This window comes from Corvus brachyrhynchos, unplaced genomic scaffold (assembly GCF_000691975.1).
Source record: "Corvus brachyrhynchos isolate BGI_N302 unplaced genomic scaffold, ASM69197v1 scaffold28, whole genome shotgun sequence".
NCBI classification, from domain to species: domain Eukaryota; kingdom Metazoa; phylum Chordata; class Aves; order Passeriformes; family Corvidae; genus Corvus; species Corvus brachyrhynchos.
Genome location: NW_008246058.1, coordinates 9,893,074 through 9,911,153, shown reverse-complemented (window position 1 = coordinate 9,911,153; position 18,080 = coordinate 9,893,074). Strand labels below are relative to the sequence as shown.

At 41.1% G+C, this 18,080-nt stretch overlaps 1 protein-coding gene across 1 annotated transcript; it reads left to right on the top strand.

Annotated features, from left to right (window-relative positions):
• The first annotated feature begins 817 nt into the window (after nt 1-817).
• TRHR (thyrotropin releasing hormone receptor) lies at nt 818-11,182 on the top strand. Its single transcript, XM_008642672.2, has 3 exons — nt 818-1,951; nt 8,072-8,452; nt 9,260-11,182. Exons 1-3 carry the CDS (start codon nt 1,157-1,159, stop codon nt 9,263-9,265), a joined length of 1,182 nt encoding a protein of 393 aa, XP_008640894.1. The 5' UTR covers nt 818-1,156; the 3' UTR covers nt 9,266-11,182.
• Nucleotides 11,183-18,080: the final 6,898 nt, after the last annotated feature.

Here is an 18,080-nt window from a genome sequence, read left to right as displayed (position 1 = left end):
GAAAGAGTGGTAGATTTTTGACATTGTGTGTGTTGTGTGCATGCACACATATGCACACGTGTGTGACTTGTCTCGTTAAGAAGCAATTTGTGCTGTGATCATTTTATTGTTGCTCTGCTGCAATTCAAAAAACAGCTGAAAAGGGCTCAGGAGTGATGACAGCTGTAGCAATAGAGGTTTTGAAGAGAATTTTCTCTTAAGTATAAAAAACCTACATTTTTTCTTGCTGTTTTCAAAAGCTGGGATGCATTTCTTTCTGTAAAGCCCTGAAGGGACTACTACAGCTCCTTGCAAAGCAGGAGGCAAGCGTAAATCGCCGTTACTTTCACATGGACATGGACATGCGGGCAGTCAGAATTTTAAAAAATCAGTGCAATTTTGTTGCCAGTCATCTCTCCTTTGTTTGCCAGCGTGGGTCAATATGATCAATACTGTCATGATAGCTGTCTGAGAGCAGAGAGCGAGAGCAGCGTGAAGCAGGAAAACTTCACAAATCCCTCTCCTTTCGCCCCCCGCTCTGTATCCACCCTCGGCGCGCTGTGGCTCCTCCTGGCCCGCGGTGCGGCTGGAGGCTGCCGGACGGGATGGGCTCAGCCCGGGCGGTGCTCAGCAGCCGGCGCTGCAGGAGAACTCTGCCCTTCCCACCGCCGCAGGCAGGAAAATCCCGCCTCCACAGGCTGGGCGTTCATGAATTTTTCTGTACCCACCCTCGGCGCGCTGTGGCTCCTCCTGGCCCGCGGTGCGGCTGGAGGCTGCCGGACGGGATGGGCTCAGCCCGGGCGGTGCTCAGCAGCCGGCGCTGCAGGAGAGCTCTGCCCTTCCCACCGCCGCAGGCAGGGAACCCCAGCCTCCACAGGCTGGGCTTTCATGAATGCCTCAAACCAGCTGCGAGAGAACAGCCTTTTGGCCTGTGCAAGTGAGCTGGGATCTTAGAGGGATTAGCCCGTCTGACAGTTGAATTTACAAGGACTGAAAGTCCAGGTGCTGCTTTAGGGGAAGTGGAGGACGGTACAGGAATGGGACTGTGAGTACATGGAGAACGTGCTCTGGGGCTGCAGCTCACCCACGCTCAGCTCCACTGACCCTTTTGCAGGGGACCATGGGGAGCAGGTGCTGAGGTCGAGTGCTGGGCAGAAGCAGTAGTGGCCTGGTGAAGATGGAGAATGGCACAGGAGATGAGCAGAACCAGACTGGGCTGCCACTATCAAGCCAGGAGCTCATTACAGCTGAATACCAAGTGGTTACCATCCTCTTGGTCCTCCTCATCTGCGGGCTGGGCATCGTGGGCAACATCATGGTGGTTTTGGTGGTCCTCAGAACCAAGCACATGAGAACTCCCACTAACTGCTATCTGGTGAGTCTGGCCGTGGCAGATCTCATGGTGCTTGTGGCTGCAGGACTACCCAACATCACAGAAAGCCTGTATGGATCCTGGGTGTATGGCTACATTGGGTGTCTCTGCATCACTTATCTCCAGTACCTGGGAATCAATGCATCTTCTTTTTCCATTGCTGCCTTCACCATTGAGAGGTACATAGCCATCTGCCACCCAATCAAAGCTCAATTCCTATGCACTTTTTCAAGAGCCAAAAAGATCATTATTTTTGTTTGGACTTTCACCTCCATATACTGTATGCTCTGGTTTTTCTTGCTAGACCTTAATACAGTAGCCTACAAAGAGACTACTGTTGTGTCCTGTGGCTACAAGGTGTCCAGGAGTTATTACTCTCCTATTTACATGATGGACTTTGGTATATTTTATGTTGTGCCAATGGTATTGGCAACTGTCCTCTATGGCCTGATTGCTAGAATACTGTTTCTGAACCCCATCCCTTCAGATTCAAAAGAAAACTCTAAGACCTGGAGGACTGTTATGGCTCACCAAAACAAGCCTGTGAATTCCAAGATGACTAACAGGAGTTTCAATAGCACTATTGCTTCTCGAAAGCAGGTAGGAACAGCTATTTGAAATGGCTTTCTGAATCCTAAACTACTTGTTCCAAAGCTCACTTGTCTGAAGCTGTGGAAAGAGGTAAAATAAATTCTTCCTTTTTTCTAAGTAGTCAGTTTTAAATTCTGTGATACACATATACACATATAAATATGTATTTTTTTTCTTGACTATACGTTATTACACACTGCAAGGACCATTAAAAGAAACAATATTTTCTTTCCTCTATCAAAATGCAATTAGGAAGTATCAATTATGAATGAAACATTTTTAACTATAGTTTCTTTATTTTACAGACTATTAGTAATCTCACCAAATATAAAAAGTGACTCTTGACTTACTTTTGAGATCTGAAGAGAAGGAAGTAGCCTGGGAATTTGGGAGACTTGAGGTTGAGTCCCAGCTACGGCACTATCACTCAGCAAATGCAGTCAAGTTGTAAATTTTCCTGTCTCTAACTCTCCTGTGAAAAGTCTGTTTAAGGAAGTCTGTGCATGAATTGCTTTGTAAATGCTAAATATCTTTATTACTCTGTCTCTTGTAAAATATTTTTATGTATTGATGGCTCAAAACTGAGGCACAAGTTTGACTAGCTTCTTCTTATATTGTTGAATATGTATGCTGCTGTGTGTAATAATACCAGTAGAATAGAGTTAGTGGATTAATTGCTGGCTATTTGCAGTAAACCACACAGCATGCAGCAGGCAGCACAGCCAGTGCAGTGACAGGAAACACAGGGCGCATCCTTTGCAGCTGGCTCTGGGGATATTCTTTGTGTTCTTTATATTCTTATCTCATGTCAATTGCTACTGTTTATGGGAGGGACCATGTTCTCTTATTACAGAGATGGCATGGACCTCAGAAGTTAACTGAGCTGCCTTCTAGAGCACCGAGCCCTCAGAGAGCACTAGAGCTCTGCTTGGAAACACACAACAGAAATACATGGACTAGGTTATATTTAAGTATGTTGCAAATTATAGTTAATAGTCAGATAGGAAATGTTTAAGGTTGTTTTTCTTTGTCCATTAATTAGTAGAAGAAGATAATCTGCTCTTCAAGTTCTTAATATCACTCTATGCTTGATTACATGTGCTTAGTATCGTGAAAAACAGAAAAATCTTGTCCATTGAACACTGATTAATATGGACACTGTTATATTATAAAACCAAAAAGCGATTATAATGTGATATCTTTCATTTCTTGTAAAGACAGCAAGACTTTCCCTAAAAGTCTAAGTAACCTGATGGATTAAAGTGGCGTCATTATAAGTAAAGCTAGAATTTGCATATAGTGCAACACAGGAAGCAAAGCAAGATTAGGGGGGCATCATTAGTAATATTTTTTTGTATAATAGCAGCATGCAAAAGATAGGCAGTGGTGTAAAATGAGAAAAAACAAGTACATATGCAAAAAAATCTAGACTCTCAACAGTTAGTAAGACACAGAAGGGAAAATTTCTTGCCACACTGACAAGGACATCTATAGCTGACAATACAGTCTGGTCTGAGAGTGAGTGCTGCTGAAATGTGAAACTGTCTGTGTGTCCTCTCAGAACTGTGTTTACATTACAGGGATTGAGTAGTGTACAATACCCAGCATGTGATCTGTAGAAAAAGTGACTGAAAATGTGGTGTACACTTCCTACTTCTGTAGAAGTTCTCATATTTATCCAAGAACATTTCTATAAAATTAAATTTATGCATGTTTCTCTAGGGGGGTTGGCTCCTGCTGAGAATGGGGGAGAAAATGGGAAGTACTCTTATTCTTCATGATCCAAGATAAGGACAGGCAGACAAACTATCAGTTATTGTCATGGGCAGTGCAGACTCGACTTGGGGAAAATTAATATTGCCAATTTATTGCCCGTTGCTATAGCCACAAGTTACACTCAGTCCCTTCCCTGTGACAACCAGCAGCATGAGGCCAGAGAGTGTTGCAGTCGGGTTGCAGAGGTTGGTCTCTTGTCACTCCTTCCTTCTCACCCTTTTCCTCTGTTTCAGTGTGGGTCCTGCAGCCCACAGATCCCAGAACTTTTTCTTGTCCATTCATAATATGAATACTGAATTACATATTTGCATGGAGGTTTCATACTTTCCCAAAAGGAATTCCTACTTTTCTCAGGTTTCAAGGGGATTGACAAAAATAAATGCAGCATTACATAGCAAACATGTTGGTTTATACTTGAGATGGAATCCAGCTCACTTAACAGTATGTGTATCTCACAAAGTTAGTTGATCAGTCCAATCAAATAATCTAAGGTCATAATGGCCATCATGGTCAGTTGTAACAGGTAGATTTCCCTCTAGAGAAAGTCCTCTCAGACAGTGGTGCAGTCTGTGATGACCTGCTCACCAGAGAAATCCGTCTGTTCTCTGACAGCAGAGCAAGCACAGATTCTAGCTTGCAGTGCAAGATAAGTTTTGCATGGCTTACATGAAATCCTCAATCTTATCACCTGGCTTCACTTGTGGTATTAATATATCAAGGCCTTAATCGTTCTATTTATTTAATCCTCCTCCTCATTGCACAACTTCTTTTTGATTATGAAATCATGGACTTGCAATGAACACCACCAGGCACAAGAAGAAAGACGTTATTACGTAGCTTTAAAACACCAGAGTGACTACTGCTTTTACCTATCAGTGTAAGAAAGATTAGTATTCAAAGGGGAAGGAAGCAAATACTACACTGTTTGTACCAGGATAATGAAAATGTTTAAAAACATGTCGCTAGAATGACAAGCTTTTGGAGAAGAAAGGAAAAGGAGAATACTAGTTCAGAATTAAAATACTGGGACACTGTTCCATAAAATATATTTTAAATATTTTTTAGAACATCCTCAGAAATAAAAAGATAGGGCTTGAGGAATATTTATATGCAGCCAGGACCATATTCAATCTCAAGCACTTTGTTATTCAAACTACACTTGAAATTTGGACTAAGCTGAAATTGCTCAAAGTCTTTTTATTATGTTTTCAACCTCCCTAACTAAGAATAATTTGTACCCTGAGCATAGGACATACAATGCACATGCACCAGAAAAGAGCAATCAGTGTATTCTTGCCTTCACCCAAGCAGTGAACTGAGGATGTAGTGCTGCTGCTTTCAAAGAGCTTTGGTATATGCTTACAGGTAATAAAAAGCATGTTCTTTTAAAATTTGTCCTCTTAGCACTCCACTGATGTCAAATAACTAGTCTCCTCCCAAGTTATATTTAGTTCTGTTTCATATGAAGTGATTTGAAAAAGGATATGGCATTTTACTTAAAGAGGACCAAACTTTCCTCTATACTATTTATGTGCAGCAATAAAGCCTTTTGGTGTAGATAAGAAAGCAGCCTTGGCCTCAGTCATGTGTTTAGATGCTAGGTTCACCTATAAAGCAAATTCAGGTGAATTTGTGTCAGAAGCCCTGAGTGGTGCCTCAGCCTGCAGTGGGGTGACACAACCACACCTGGTCAGATGGATCAGGAAACCAAATTTCTGCCTGGCAATAGAGATCTTGTGAGAGATTTGTTATTTTTGGCAGCTTTGGAAGGATATGTACTGCAGACAGTTTAAAATTATAGTGAATTCTCCTCATTGTCCTGCACTGACTGAACCACCACGAGATGCCATCAAAGAGGTGACATCCACAGGTTCTGCCTCTTCTCTTGCACTGAATGTAGACTCTGTGGCAGCATATGCCTTGGTTCATTGCCCTGAGCAAAATAAAAACCAGCTCTACAGAGTGCTTAGTTTTCAGCAGTAGAAGCTTGTGATAGACGGAAAATGCTCATCCAGATGCCAATATACACAAATTCAGCTAATAATTTGCACACTACATACGTACATACATATGTATTTTATATATATATTATATCTATATTGTGTATATATATGTGTATATATGTATGTGTATATATATACATAGATATGTATATATCTATGTATATGTATATATAATCTATATTATGTATATATGTATATATATACATATATATACAATAATATGTATATATATATATATACATATATATAATATATTTTATATATAATATATTTGAGGTATATGGGATACAGTCACTTGAGGAGTAACAGTCTTTTTTCCATTGCTGTACAGAGTTAATTGTGTGACTCTGAATTACCACCCCTCCCGGACAGAAAGAATAATTGACTTCTAGTCCAGGTTCAAGCTGATAGCTGCAACACTGCAAATGATCCTCTGAGCAATTTTTCCTGAAAGACACGCTCAGAAGAAATGGAAATTTCCAGTGACTGGTACATACCATAAAAGAGTGCCTTGCTGAGCTTCCGGTAGCAAACTGTTCTGGTGCCTGTGTAGGCTATTATGCACTGAATGCCTGAGCTGATGGAATACATCTGTTGGTTTGGCTCTGTCCCACTGTTCATCCAGGCTCCACAACTGGTAGCTTTCTCTCTTTAAATGTGGATTATTTTCTACAGTGAGTGATTGTTCTCCACTGAATGGATTTGCTCAGTTTGGAGGCACAGGCTGGAGCTGAATTGGAGGGATCAGAGGCAGAGGTGAGGAGTCCTGAGTCTTCCTGAGTCAGAGTGGGTCAACTCTCTCCGTGCCACCATGTTCACAGAAATGGCCCTTTTAGGAGTGGTTTGGAGATAAGGAGAGATCATCCTTTGAGTTACCTGGAACATTCACATTTGTATTTTGCTTTATTACAATGACTGCACAAAAAATTATAAAAAAACAGTCTAGAAGTCATAATGAAATGTATCAGTCTAGTGACAAGAAAGGAGGTAGTATTTCTCAGTCTTATTTTTTACTTCTACTGAACAGAGCTGTAGAGAAATCAAAAGCAAGGGTGAGGGGAGGAGAATTATGCAATAAAATTGCAGCCTTTGAATAGGTACATTTAAAGACAGATAAATAGATAAAGATACATCAATTTGCAGAGTAACTTTGATCTTCATCACATTCTTTATTATAATACCTATAACAAAATCAACAATTGGCTTAAAAGCGTGTCTTTCTAGATAGATAGGAGAAAATACATTCATTAGGCAATGCAATGGCAGGTTTCTACATAATGAGCTTATCTGAAGACATGAGAATGATATACTCTTTCATAACTTCAAACTAAAACCCACTTCTAAAACTAGCATGTGTTTGTGAGTGACCTTAGTGGAGTTATCACCTCTTGAAACTCTTATCAATCTATGATCAAAAGAAGCAGTTGTAGCTCACCAAAATATGTGCCAATGCTTTCCATTTCACACAGTTAACCAAGTCATCTCTTGTCTTCCATGAGGCTGTGCCACCATATCATCCCACGTCACATTTCTCTGTACTTTCTACTTTATTACCATCTTTCAAACTTTCTTTAATGTAGAGACTATTGAATACTGTCTACACTAGAATTAAATTATTTACAAAAGAAAGACTCTTTTCAAAGTTGGTTTCAATAATTTTTTTATTATTTTTTATTCACTTCATTTCAGCTATCCTGGGTATTCCCAAAGGTTGTTATTTTCTTTTTTCAAAACAAAATTACACAACAGAGTAAAGTTCTTATAAGAATCAAGTTTTGCTGATAATCCTTTTTTTCCTGGCTCTGTAAACTTTGTTTGACTTTTCAGAGTAAACATCACATAATGAATATCTAATTAAACATTGAGGATTTGAGGAATAGTAATTAATCTAATTGTTCTCTTTTTTGCCTTATTTTCAGCTTTGGGAAATTGTTTTAGGCTGACTGTTAAACCAGATAAGCTAAAAAGGTTTCATGTTCAATTACTCTCAGGCTATACTAATCTAAAGGAAGAGATCTTATGCAGTTCTAAAAAAATTATTTTAGATCCTCTCTTTCCCATTTGAATCAACACCCCCTTCCAGCATGAGAAGTGAAAAAGTCTAAGGACAGCTTACTGGGGTATCATCTGGAAAGAGTAATTTAACAAAAACTAGGACAAATTTGGAGCCAAGCTATTTTGTACTTCCTACTGTAGAAAACCTTTCTGAATCAAATATTTGTCAGAAATTCCTACTGAAGAATCTGTCCATAGTTTTGGTTTGGCCCTAGAGGTGTAAGAATGCACCTGTCCATTCCAAGGGGAGTATTAACCTTCTGCCCCTCTTCTGTCTCCTGCTGTGTTCCCTCAGGTTACCAAGATGCTGGCTGTGGTTGTGATCCTATTTGCATTCCTATGGATGCCCTACCGCACCCTGGTTGTGGTCAATTCCTTTCTCTCCAGACCCTTCCAAGAAAACTGGTTCCTGCTATTTTGCAGAATCTGTATTTATTTAAATAGTGCCATCAATCCTGTAATTTATAATCTCATGTCCCAGAAATTCAGAGCAGCCTTCAGGAAACTCTGCAACTACCAGCAGAAACAGGAGAAGAAACCTGCCAGTTACAGCATGGCCCTAAATTATAATGTCATCAAGGATTCCGATCACTTCAGCACTGAGCTAGAAGATATTAGCAATACCTACCTGTCCTCTGCAAAATTGTCCATTGGTGATACATGTTTGTCATCCAAGGTAATAGTTAATACATTTCAGTGTCTGCTGTGGAGCCCTCCAGAACCAGAGCATGTTGCTGGGCATGGGGCTGTGCTGGGGTAGCTTTCAGCCGGGGCAGCACCCCAGAGGGCCAGGAGAGGCTGAGAGTGACAGGCCATGCACCAAACAGGGCATGGCAGGGAGGGACAACTGCCTGGCTCTGGAAAGGAATGTTTTCAAAGTGCCTTGTGCCAAGCATGATGGGACTTGGAGGATCTGAAGCATGGGGAAGGATGGGGAGAAACAATTAGATTAAGCCTTACCTTCTGAGAAACAGAGGGCTCTAGTGGAGCATCAGAAAGTGGCGCTCAGGCATGGTGTCTCACGTACACATCTGGCAGGAGGGTGATGTTGGTGTCTCAGCTCAGTGATTCCTCTGGGCATGCTCTGGCTGGCTGCAGGGAGGGCAATGGGTCATTTTCTTATGCCTTCCCCCTGACTCCAGCTGGGGGTTAACCAGCCTGGTGCCACCACACAGCTGGCGCTAAGGAGAGGCTCTCTCACACACTGGTGCTCTGATTCTGAGACTGCTGAAAGCACCCTGCATTTCTGTCCTACCTGCAAGCATCCCCATGTGTAGCACACCTCTTTGACCCAGTTCTCTTGATGATGCGCATTACTGTTTTCATGATGCTTTTTTCACAAAATGCTACCTAAATGCTGTTCATAAACCCATACATTTTAGATCTTAAAAATACAAAGACGCTTAGTTTTCATTTGCTTTTGCAGATGGGATGAGTGTAAAATAGTTTTTTCTCAGTTTGCTTCTTCTCTCCTCATTTTCAGGCCTGAGGCCCACCCTGTTCTGAGTACGCAGCCGTGTAAGACGTTTGGATGCTCTGTTCCCACCAACTTGTATGAATTGTACAGACATTTCTGCTCACAGAATTGCAGAAGCTGCCATAAATGTTTACATACCTGCCTCTGCCCTACAAGAAAATGCAGCGTGTTGGGGAGTGAAAAGAGTATACTATTGAGGATAACTGAATGAAGCAATTAACACAACCTAACTTTAGGCAGGTGAGGTGGCTTCAGTAGAATACCTAAATCCTTCTTCCCATTAACTGGCAGAAGAGTGGTCTGTGATCACAGAATGAGCAAGGCTTGCCAGGACATATCCATGGGCTTAGAGCAGGGCAGTGGATGATACTCCCAGTGGAGGTGAGAGAGGAGAGGAGCTGCTCTAATGTGTGGCTGCACTGGCCAGTACCTGGAGGACCTGTCCAACAGCCAAAACTGCTGCTGATAGCAGTAATTACTGGCCAGTAACTCCCTCATCCCACATCAGTGCAAATCTCATTGCAGCCATCATAGCAATCAATAAACAGGTATCTGATGGCAAAGGGCACAAAATCTTGCCTTTCTTTGGTTTATTTTTACCTTGAGCAGCGTGAAATAGGAAGACCATTCAATGAATTTGCAGCAGGGAACAAACAAATTAAAAAGTCAGTAGGAAGCATTTAAAATATCTTATATTTTTCAGCAGTCAGGTTTACAGATGTATCACTTTAAATATAAGTCTCAGCTATTACTGAATCCTGCTGGAATTTGACAGGTATTGAAGAATACGCAACAGGTGTTTACCAGCTCCTTTTATCTTGGTTCAATACCAGTTGTGTCTAAGAGCTCTAGAGGGGATTTAGAGCTTTAATATCAATAACGTCTGGGGAAAAGAGGAAAATTCAGATAAAAATGACATTTTTAAATTTTTTTGTCTCAAGGTTTATCTATTAGAATACTTTTGGTCATAAAGCGTCAGAAGAGAAGTTATCATGGCTTTTCACTTGCCAGCATAGCCCCTTCCCTGCTCTTCCCACACAGGCCCATGATAAGCAGCCTGGGGCCGTAGTCTCCCTGATATAGCTGCAGACAAAATAACATGTATTGCTTTAGCATTGCTCTAGAACAGCTCTTGTTCTTGCTAGAAGTATATTTTTTCACTTCTGTGCAGCAGAAGCTCAGGAAAGTGCCTGTGTATTCCTGTTTGTCACAAACATTTTGCACAGCTTTTGTACACGACATTTAAAACCTGTAAAAAGCCTAATTCACAGAAGCACAGAATAGGCTGAGTTGGAAGGGACCCACAAGGATCATCGAGTCCCACTCCTGGCCCTGCACAGCACCATCCCCAAAAGTCACGAACCTGTCCAGTGTGGGTGAAAGAGGTAGCCTCTACAGCATTGTAAGGCTTTCCTATCCAGTATTCTTTTGCCTACATAGCCAATTCAAACCATTTTCACTACCATTCAGCTCTATTTGCAAACTTAAAGAGAGCTAAAAGTACCCTGACAGGCCTCAGATTTGAATGTTAAAACCGTGAACCCTGAACCCATGTCTGCTGCATTCAAAGGACTCTATTGGGCACTACGATAAGGAGGAAGCAAACAGATTGCCCAGAGAGGTTGTGGAGTCTCCCTCGCTGGACATATTTAAGAACCATCTGGACTCAGTCCTGTGCCATGTGCTCTGGGACGACCCTGCTTGAGCAGGGAGGTTGGACCAGATGATCCACTGTGGTCCCTTACGACTTTACCTGCTCTGTGAGTCTGTGATTTTGTAAACAATCTGTATCCTGCTCTGTCTGCATCCTTGCTTTAACTCCTGTTTTACCTTTGCAGAGTTCCACAGGCACTTTCTGATGCCTTTTCCTGGTCTTAAAATCAAGAGTCAAACGTGGTTAGAAGGGAAAAAGGGATTTTGCCTTGGTATTTATTTTAAGGATCCTTAGGTGCACTACGTTAAAGTCGAATGCACTGAAATGCACACTGCAATGCTCACTCTCAAAAGATCTGGTATAACATTATAGGTTTTACTAATTAGCATATCTATCAAAAATTCTCCAGTGAGAGGCTTGAATGAGCCCCCTCCTCCCCAGGAAACCTTCCCCTGGATGGTTCTATCTTGGTTTACAGAATGTGTTCTGGAGAGGACCTTGGGCTCTGGGGCATACTAACCCCTACCTACAAAGCTTCTAAAGTGCTTAGTCTCCTAACTGAACAAACAAGTCCAAGAATGTAGGCAAAAAGCACTAAGAATACAGAAGTTGTAAAAAGGTATAAGAGGGGTATAAAAGAAAAGGCAAAAAATCATCATGGCATCATTTCCAGCTTGCCAGAGTGATGGCAGGGCATAGAAGAGACCAACAGCAAGGAGGTTTTAACCAGCAGTGTAGGTGTGACAAAGTTCCAGAAGCTGGCAGAGCTTTGTGTGGAGCAGCAGATCACATGCAGGCCATGTTGCAATCTTTCCCAAATCCTCTGCATTTCCCAGCTTGCCAGGTTGTCTATCTGAGCAGCACGGGCCACCAGGCAGGCGCATGCAGTGGGGTCTGTTCGTGTGCAGATGTCTGAACCCCCATAGGACTGGAAGAGGGATGTCCTGACTGCTTTTAAAATAATAAGGAATAAGTAAAATGACAAATTAAGTCACGTGTCAGCCAAGCAAGCAAAATTGGCTAGGGTTCAAGAGTCAGAGAGAAGGATACCAAGGTATTCTCAAATTAGTACCTAGCAATTAATCGCATAAATAAAATTCTGTAGCTGTGACATACATTTTGTGCAAACCTTTCCTTTGTAGAGCTTGATGTGAAATTACAGAGTTCTATGGCATTTTACTGCTTACACTTGCTTAAAGCTACAGTTTGCCATGATAAGGGGAAGTCAAGGAGAGATACCACAACCTGTTTAACATTTCCTCCAAAGCACCTGTCACAGAGAAATTAAAGTATCTGTGAACCTTACACAGGAATTTATGTTTGCTTAGCCAAGAGACATTCAAAGTAAAAGCAAGCTCCTGTGTCTGACTGAGCAAAGTCTTTGTGTCCATGAGCCAGCACCGCTTGCAGCTTATGAGAGCTGATTCCCAGTCTGAGCTGGAGGGAGAGGCTGTGGAGGCAGCCTGGAAATCCTTTTGCTCTTCGCATGCTGTTTTCAGTCAGGCACCTATTCAGTGCTTTCGGAGCAGGCCCTACTTTCCAGAATTTCTCCAGAGGTGCTAGAACAAGTTGCTTTTCTTATTTAAAAAGCGAGATGTGCAGGCAAAGAGTGCATTCCATGGAAACCTGGCTGTCTGGTGAGGAGCACAACTGGCTGGGTAAAAACTGAGTTCAGTATTCATAGAATAACAGTAACACAAACTTATACTTTTATTTCAGTGCTTTCAGAGCACAGACTGAATTACAGCTTTTATAGACTGACAGTACCAGAAGTGAATTCTCTCCTTTATTTGCCTTTTTGTTAAAAAATTAACTATCTGCTTTCTCAGCCTCTGCTCCACCAGACAGTCAGGTGAGGTATTTAAGCCCATATTCTTTGTGATGCTTCATCAAGGGCTAAAATCTATGTAGGTGGTTTTGTATGCACCATCACCGGGAATAACAAAAATGAAAAGGAATTATTTCTTTCTGATATTTATTTAACAGAATGATTATGATTGCAAAATTGTGTGCAAAAATGCAATATTTAAAATTTCAGATTTAAGCTAAAGTGTGATTTTAAATGATAAAGTGACTGTATCTTTATAGATGTTAGTTGTGAAATCCATGCTAATTTTATACTGATATACAGCTAGCACTACAAAACTTTGTCAGATATCATGCTAATGTGACAATTTCTGTGTTTGCCCTTCTGTTTAGAACAGCAATCAACTTTTTTTCTTGTACCTAGATGTAAATTTTACATGTGAGCATGTATTTTTTAAAAAAATTATGTGGTTTTAAACTTGTTGATAATTACATCTGATTTTTTTTGCTAGAAGTGAAAGTGGCTGGATGTCAACTACTAACTGCAGTAGTATAATTATCTTTGTATATTTATTTTGTGGATAGCCAAATCCTTTGCAGCATTTAGTCTGAAAGAATTGTCTGATTGGTAGCAGTATTGAAATCCATGCCTATATCCTTATTTAACGTCTTTGATGTAAGGGATTGCGTTCTTACTGGACTTTTATCTAGGAGTTTATCCAGAATGTAACAGAAGAGGTGCTGCCTTCGCATCTGGCTCAGGGAGCTATGCTGCTTCCTTTCTGAAATGATGAGATTTCAGAAGCTTCAGTGAAGGTAGATTGTGCAGCTGAGAAAGGTCAGGTGTATTTATAACACACTTTGGTTCAAATTATCACATGACCTCTCTGAGTTCAGAGTAAAGGATATATCAAAGAAGCTCCAATGTGTTGTAAATGGGTTTGTGATGCTCCTGTGGAAATGAATGACACAAGTCAAATGATAAAGCTCTCACTAGCATCCCTTCAAAAACATTTATCCAAAAAAATGGACTGAAAGACTGATTCTACTTCAGGAAAACTACCTCCCCAACTACACTGTGAAGGCTTGGATTGGTCACTTTGGAAGCTGACAATTTTTTCTTGTTTGTTTTTTTAGAAAGGTGTTCTAAAAATAAATCACACACACCCCCCAGATCTAAGCATTGTCACCATGGAAAAAAAAACATTATTTCAAGAATGTGAGAAGATAAATTATTCTTTCAACAGTGCTGCCTGTGTTTATTTATTTCTCCACTATGTGCGTGTACGGTTGTTTCTTTTGCTACAAATTGCAGTAAAATTTGAAAATGATCTTTCAGTATTTTGTTATCTCTTCTCCAGACAGAATTGTTTCTTTGCTCTTTTGTTCTTTTAAATGAGAGTTTGTTTTCTTGTGATTCTTTCGTTACTACTGGGATACAGTGATACAGCAAACACCAGTGAGCTGGCTCAGCCAAAGTGACTTGGACTCCTGAATTCATTAATTTGGGAGCTGACTCTTGGAAATCTGAATTCTAACAAACTATGTAAGAGCAACTGGTTTAGAGGGAATTTCTTCTTCACCTACCCAGAGTAATTCTGGTTTCATTCTGTCGCTTCATGTGGTTTGTACATTTGTTTATAAAAAATGTTGTGAAATTGTTCAGAGAAATGTACTACTGATAAATGTAAAACAGTTTTTGTTCAAAAGAAACATTTTCTAATTCTTGGATGCATGCTACTGTGGGGAGTAATTTGTAATGGATTTTTGTTGCTACTCTAATAAAATATTAAGCAAGATAATTATACTGCAATTTAAATTTTTTTAACGACCACTTGAATACACACCTTTTGTCTTGCTGTCCTTGGCAATGGACAGAAAATGTAACAACATCCTTTGCCATCTGTAGGGGAATGAGAGCCCAAAAAATGCAATCTTTTTTTCCTGAGGGAAGAGCAGTGTGTCAGTAGCCTAGCAGTAGTTACAGTGTTTAAATGGGAGGGGATTCATGTGAATCCCTGTCCCTGCTACAAGGGTTATTTATGCATTTTACATTTGACAGCATTAAACAAAATAAACAAATAAATAAAAAAGGAGCAAAACTCCCACATCTTGGGAGTAGGGGCAGAGACCAGAAGCCACTTTGTTCTTTGGTCACTACAATCAGCATAGTTGGTTCCTGTACTCCTTGGGTACTGCTTGGCTCTTCTGGTGATGTCAGCCACTTGTGCTTGAACCCAGACTCAAGAGGATGAGCAGAATTACTTGATCTGCTCTGATTTTCCTCAAGGTAATGCATAGGAAACTCAGTCTCCTGAGGATCAGGGTATATGCAAAAGCTGAACTCCCTAGAGCTAGACTAAAGCCAAGTTCATGCCTCTCATTTCTTAGGTAAATGCTCTACCACTGTCCCAAAGACAGAGGGCTCAATCTCCAGTCAGATCTTGGTGACTTTTGTGAATCCCAGGTAGTAGGTTTCTTAATCTTTTCGTTTGTACCCAACTCAAGTTGTCTACATGGGGTGGATAACCCCATACACCGGTAGGTTGTGGGGGCTGACCTCAGAGCAGCTCTGGGGACATGAGGCACTGTGGATCCTGGTGAACAGATGGACTACGAGGCAGCAAAAACCGCTTGCAGCAAAGAGGGCCAGGAACCTCCTGGGCTGTACTAGACAGAACATTGTCAGCAGGCCAAGGAAGGTGATCCTTCCCCTCTGCTCAGCCCTGGGACATCTGGGATACATCTGGGATACATCTGGGGTACTGTGCTGGGGCCTCTCAGTGCCTGAGAGACATGGACATACTGGGGTGGTCCAGTGCAGGTCCACAGAGGTGATGAAGGAGCTGCAGAATCTGAGATGAGAAGAGGCTGGGAGAGTTGGGATTGTTCAGCCTGGAGAAGAGCAGGTTCAGGGAATCTTACCAGCATGTATAAATACCTGATAGAGACAAGCTCCAAGGCTCTTTTCGGCGATGCTCAGTGACAGGGGAAGAGGCAATGGGCACAAATTGAAATACCATACATTTCACTTAAACATTAGAAAAAAACTTTGAGTGTGGTCAAACACTGGAGTAGATATCCCAGACATGTTATCAAGTCACACTTAAGTTCCTCCATACAAATTTCACTCTTTCAGCTTTCCCTAACAGTTCTAGATTGTATCGAGTGTTTATTTTCTACCACTAAGATGAGCTACTTGTTTTGTGAAGATGCATAATTATCCTATTCCTCCTCCATTTCTCTGTCTTCTACATCAAGTGAAATAGTTAATTTTTCTGCTTGTTTTGAGAGTTTTTATGAAGTTTATAACATATGTGCTCTTATTGATGGTTTGATGTATAGATCTAAGCAGAGCACTGCAGTGGACACATCCTGATCTCAGCCAAGGGTTCTGTGCTGCTGGTGGGGAGGAAATGCTCATGGGGCAGGGCACCGGTTTCTGACAGAGCACCAGCCCAGTGCAGGGTCCAGAGGGCCTCAGCATCCTTCAGCCATGTGGAACTCCAAGTCTTAGCCTCCACCTCACTGAACTTCCCTGCTGAAATACATGTGCTCACACTTACCACTGGATGCTGTTTCCAAAAGCATATAATACAACACCCAACACTCCACAAAAATGCACCAGGGCAGCACTCACAAACACGTGTTACACCTGCCACGTGGATCATTCCTCTTTCATCAGAGCTCCTCAAGCCTCCTCAGTATTATGCTGGCATTTGAAGTCTCTCTCCCCACTTGATTTCAGTGGAGAAAAATTAAGGGAAAACAAAGCTGCATTTGTGCTGAAAGAGCTGTACCCTGAGTGCATGGTATTCCATCAGACAGCAAGGTATTTCTGCCCTGCAAACATTTTGGATCCAAACAGGCAGAATAGAAAAGCCCTTGGTCTGCCAAGGCCAAAGCATGGGACAAAAAACAGAGTACAAGAATCCATGAAAAATAATAACAATGTCTTATGATAAACTTCTATTTTGTGTAGAGTAGATGAATGCTCCTTCTCATTGTTAACAACCATTTATATCCTGTAGTTTGGATATATACAAATAGGGAATAATGAAAATAAGATTACAATAATAGGCTTTCACTCAACGGCTTCACTTAACTCATAGTTTCTAATAAAATAAAGAACAGAAAACAGGTAGTGTCTAAAATAAGTGTTACTCATCCAACCCATACATTTTTTGAAGTAAGAGATTATCTCTATCTGTGATGGGGTTACCTTGAGTTTTTATTAATTTCAGAATGTAATTATGCAAGTCCACTGCCAGCTCCACAGCAGAAAGAGGTGCTGTAACAATGGATCAAATCTCTGTTGTTCACAAACAGGTTTTTCTTTCAAGTTCTGGACAACAACTATATGAAAGAAAACAAATAATAACATGATTATTCAGCTCCCAGTGTCTGGGGAAAGTACAGACAGCAAATTGGGATAACAGATTTGGCTCATATGCTGCTGATTTATATCTGAAATACAGCAAAGCACATTTAGAAGGAAATTATGGAAAGATCTAGGGTATCTTGAAAGGCAGGCTGTACTGTTTTCCGGCAGACATTGTCATTCAGGAGAACAATGAGCAGAAATTACAAAGAGTTGATAAGTTATTTAGCACATAGGACACGCATTTAGGAAGCAAATAGGAAATGACAGCTCTGATGGGGGGAAGCCTCTTCAAAAATTGACTCTTTATAATGTAAACATGACATTTTAAAGTGTGATATTGTATCCTACCCTGTTTATGCAGAACAATTACAAGAGCGAGCAAGGCTGTGAGAGGATACAGGGGATGTGTGGGAGAGGCAGATGGCCGTGTCTACTGCAGTGAGAACAGGTTTAGTCTAATTTTTTAGAGATCATGTCTAGTAACAAGTTGCACATCAAAGAAACTTCAAAAGCTGTTGCTGTTACACTAAAATAACATGTGACAAGATGCTTGAAAGAGACTGTTGTGTCTGATGTACTAGAAAACATAAGGGACTGTGGACTAGGCTCACATAATAAGACAGCATTTTTCTAAATTACAAACTCTAGTTTCTTTTCCCCAGAGCTACAACATTCTGGAGTGTCAGGCTGAAGTTCAGTAATCTACTTCTATTTTGACTTCTTAAAATAAATATTTTGGTGCTAAGGAATACTATTCTGCAGGTGATAATTGCCTGTAGTGAACAGTAGTGAACGAAGCAGCAGCTCAGCCTGGGCACTGTCCTGCTGCCACCGACACTGTCAAGCTGTTATTCAGTCCCTGGAGCACATCTAGCCCCCAGCAAAGTGACACTCTCACAAGGAAGGGATGGGAGATAGCCTGGCCTGGCAGCATTCCAAATAAGCACTTTGGGTGTTGCCACCCTCTTTGTGAGGGTAAAGGA

Excerpts from the sequence above, each read along its gene's own strand:
- TRHR (XM_008642672.2), top strand. The coding sequence starts at position 1,157 with ATGGAGAATGGCACAGGAGATGAGCAGAACCAGACTGGGCTGCCACTA. Across the intron at positions 1,952-8,071 it reads CTATTGCTTCTCGAAAGCAG|GTTACCAAGATGCTGGCTGT; the intron begins GTAGGAACAGCT and ends GTGTTCCCTCAG.